Here is a 1,401-nt window from a genome sequence, read left to right on the forward strand (position 1 = left end):
GTGTCCAGTTCCAAGATGTCTCCTTTGCTTACCCAAACAATCCAGATGTTTTGGTCCTACAGGTACTGCCCACCAAATCCTGTACCCACCCACCCCATGTTCACCTCTTCCATCACATCTTGCTGCTTCCAGTCCACTTACCACCAAGCACAGGTCCTTCCTAACCCTTCTAAGGCAATTACATGTTCATAAATCACCCCAAACTCAAGGGGAGAGGAGGCTTCAAAAGGAGACCCTCACATTCTTAGCAACATCTGTCTCCAGCAACCTTCTGTTCTTCCACGTACAATATGAAATGTGATTTCTGATTCCTGGAGGAAACTGATGCTAAGTGTTAGGCTTAGTGATGCTCGGTCTCCACGTTGGAAATGGGGTCCCTCCAGTTTCAACTCCCAAGTGCTGCTTCTCCACCATTTCCCGTGCCTTGTCTTCCCTCTCACCTCCTTGGGAGGTGTCACCCCAGAAGTGTGTGTGTGGAGAGGTTGGGAGTTGCTCTACTTCCCCATTTCTCTCCTGTTTGCTCTGGGGTGAGCTGCTGTGGTATATAATGGGATCGATGGCAGTCTCCAGGCTGGAGGCCTCCAGCTGCTCTTTCTGAGTGATTCTCTGGCCCTCAGGGTCTGACATTCACTTTACGTCCTGGAGAGGTGACGGCGCTGGTGGGGCCCAATGGGTCGGGGAAGAGCACCGTGGCTGCCCTGCTGCAGAATCTGTACCAGCCCACCGGGGGCCAGCTGCTGCTGGATGGCCATCCCATCTCGGAATATGAGCATCGCTACCTGCACCGTCAGGTGAGCGAGGAGGTGTGGAGGAAGGACGGAGTGTTATCCCTGGACACTCTTGCAGGACGGTTAGGATTTGTAGGAGACTGTGGGTGGAATGGGGGCTGTGTCAGAAGAGGACGTGGGATTTTACGATACACTTTCAATTTGAGTCTCCGGTTCTGAGATAACAGTACTCCTGTGTCTCTTGTCTGTGACTCACCCTCACTTTTTACCTCAGGTGGCCGCAGTGGGGCAGGAGCCACAGCTGTTTGGAAGAAGTTTTCGAGAAAATATTGCCTATGGCCTGATCTGGACTCCAACCATGGAGGAAATCACCACTGTGGCCATGATGTCCGGAGCCCATAATTTTATCTCTGGACTCCCCCAGGGCTACGATACAGGTCTCGCCAGCTAATGGCTAGATTTCTTTACTGAGACCCCAATAATTCTGCCTTTGCTATTCACTTCCTCCTGCCCCGTGGACATCAGTTTATTGTTATATGATCTTGTTGCTATGGCTCGGATCTTCAGAACTCCATTCACCTTCCCAGGATCCTCCCTGGTGTTTGTTTGTGTGTGTGTGTGTGTGTGTGTGTGTGTGTGTGTGTGTGTGTGTGTGTGTGTGTGTGTGTGTGTA

General features: G+C 51.5%; 1 protein-coding gene across 1 annotated transcript in view; it reads left to right on the plus strand.

Moving 5' to 3' along the window:
* Tap1 (transporter 1, ATP binding cassette subfamily B member) overlaps window positions 1–1,401 on the plus strand; it is an 8,787-nt gene that overhangs the window by 4,735 nt on the left and 2,651 nt on the right. The window contains exons 6-8 of the mRNA XM_029553682.1: window positions 9–62; window positions 618–791; window positions 1,003–1,176. Coding sequence (XP_029409542.1) covers window positions 9–62; window positions 618–791; window positions 1,003–1,176 — 402 coding nt within the window. The remainder of the gene's footprint in view (window positions 1–8; window positions 63–617; window positions 792–1,002; window positions 1,177–1,401) is intronic.

The sequence above is a fragment of the Nannospalax galili genome, unplaced genomic scaffold (assembly GCF_000622305.1).
Source record: "Nannospalax galili isolate Female #2095 unplaced genomic scaffold, S.galili_v1.0 scaffold3450, whole genome shotgun sequence".
Taxonomy (NCBI): domain Eukaryota; kingdom Metazoa; phylum Chordata; class Mammalia; order Rodentia; family Spalacidae; genus Nannospalax; species Nannospalax galili.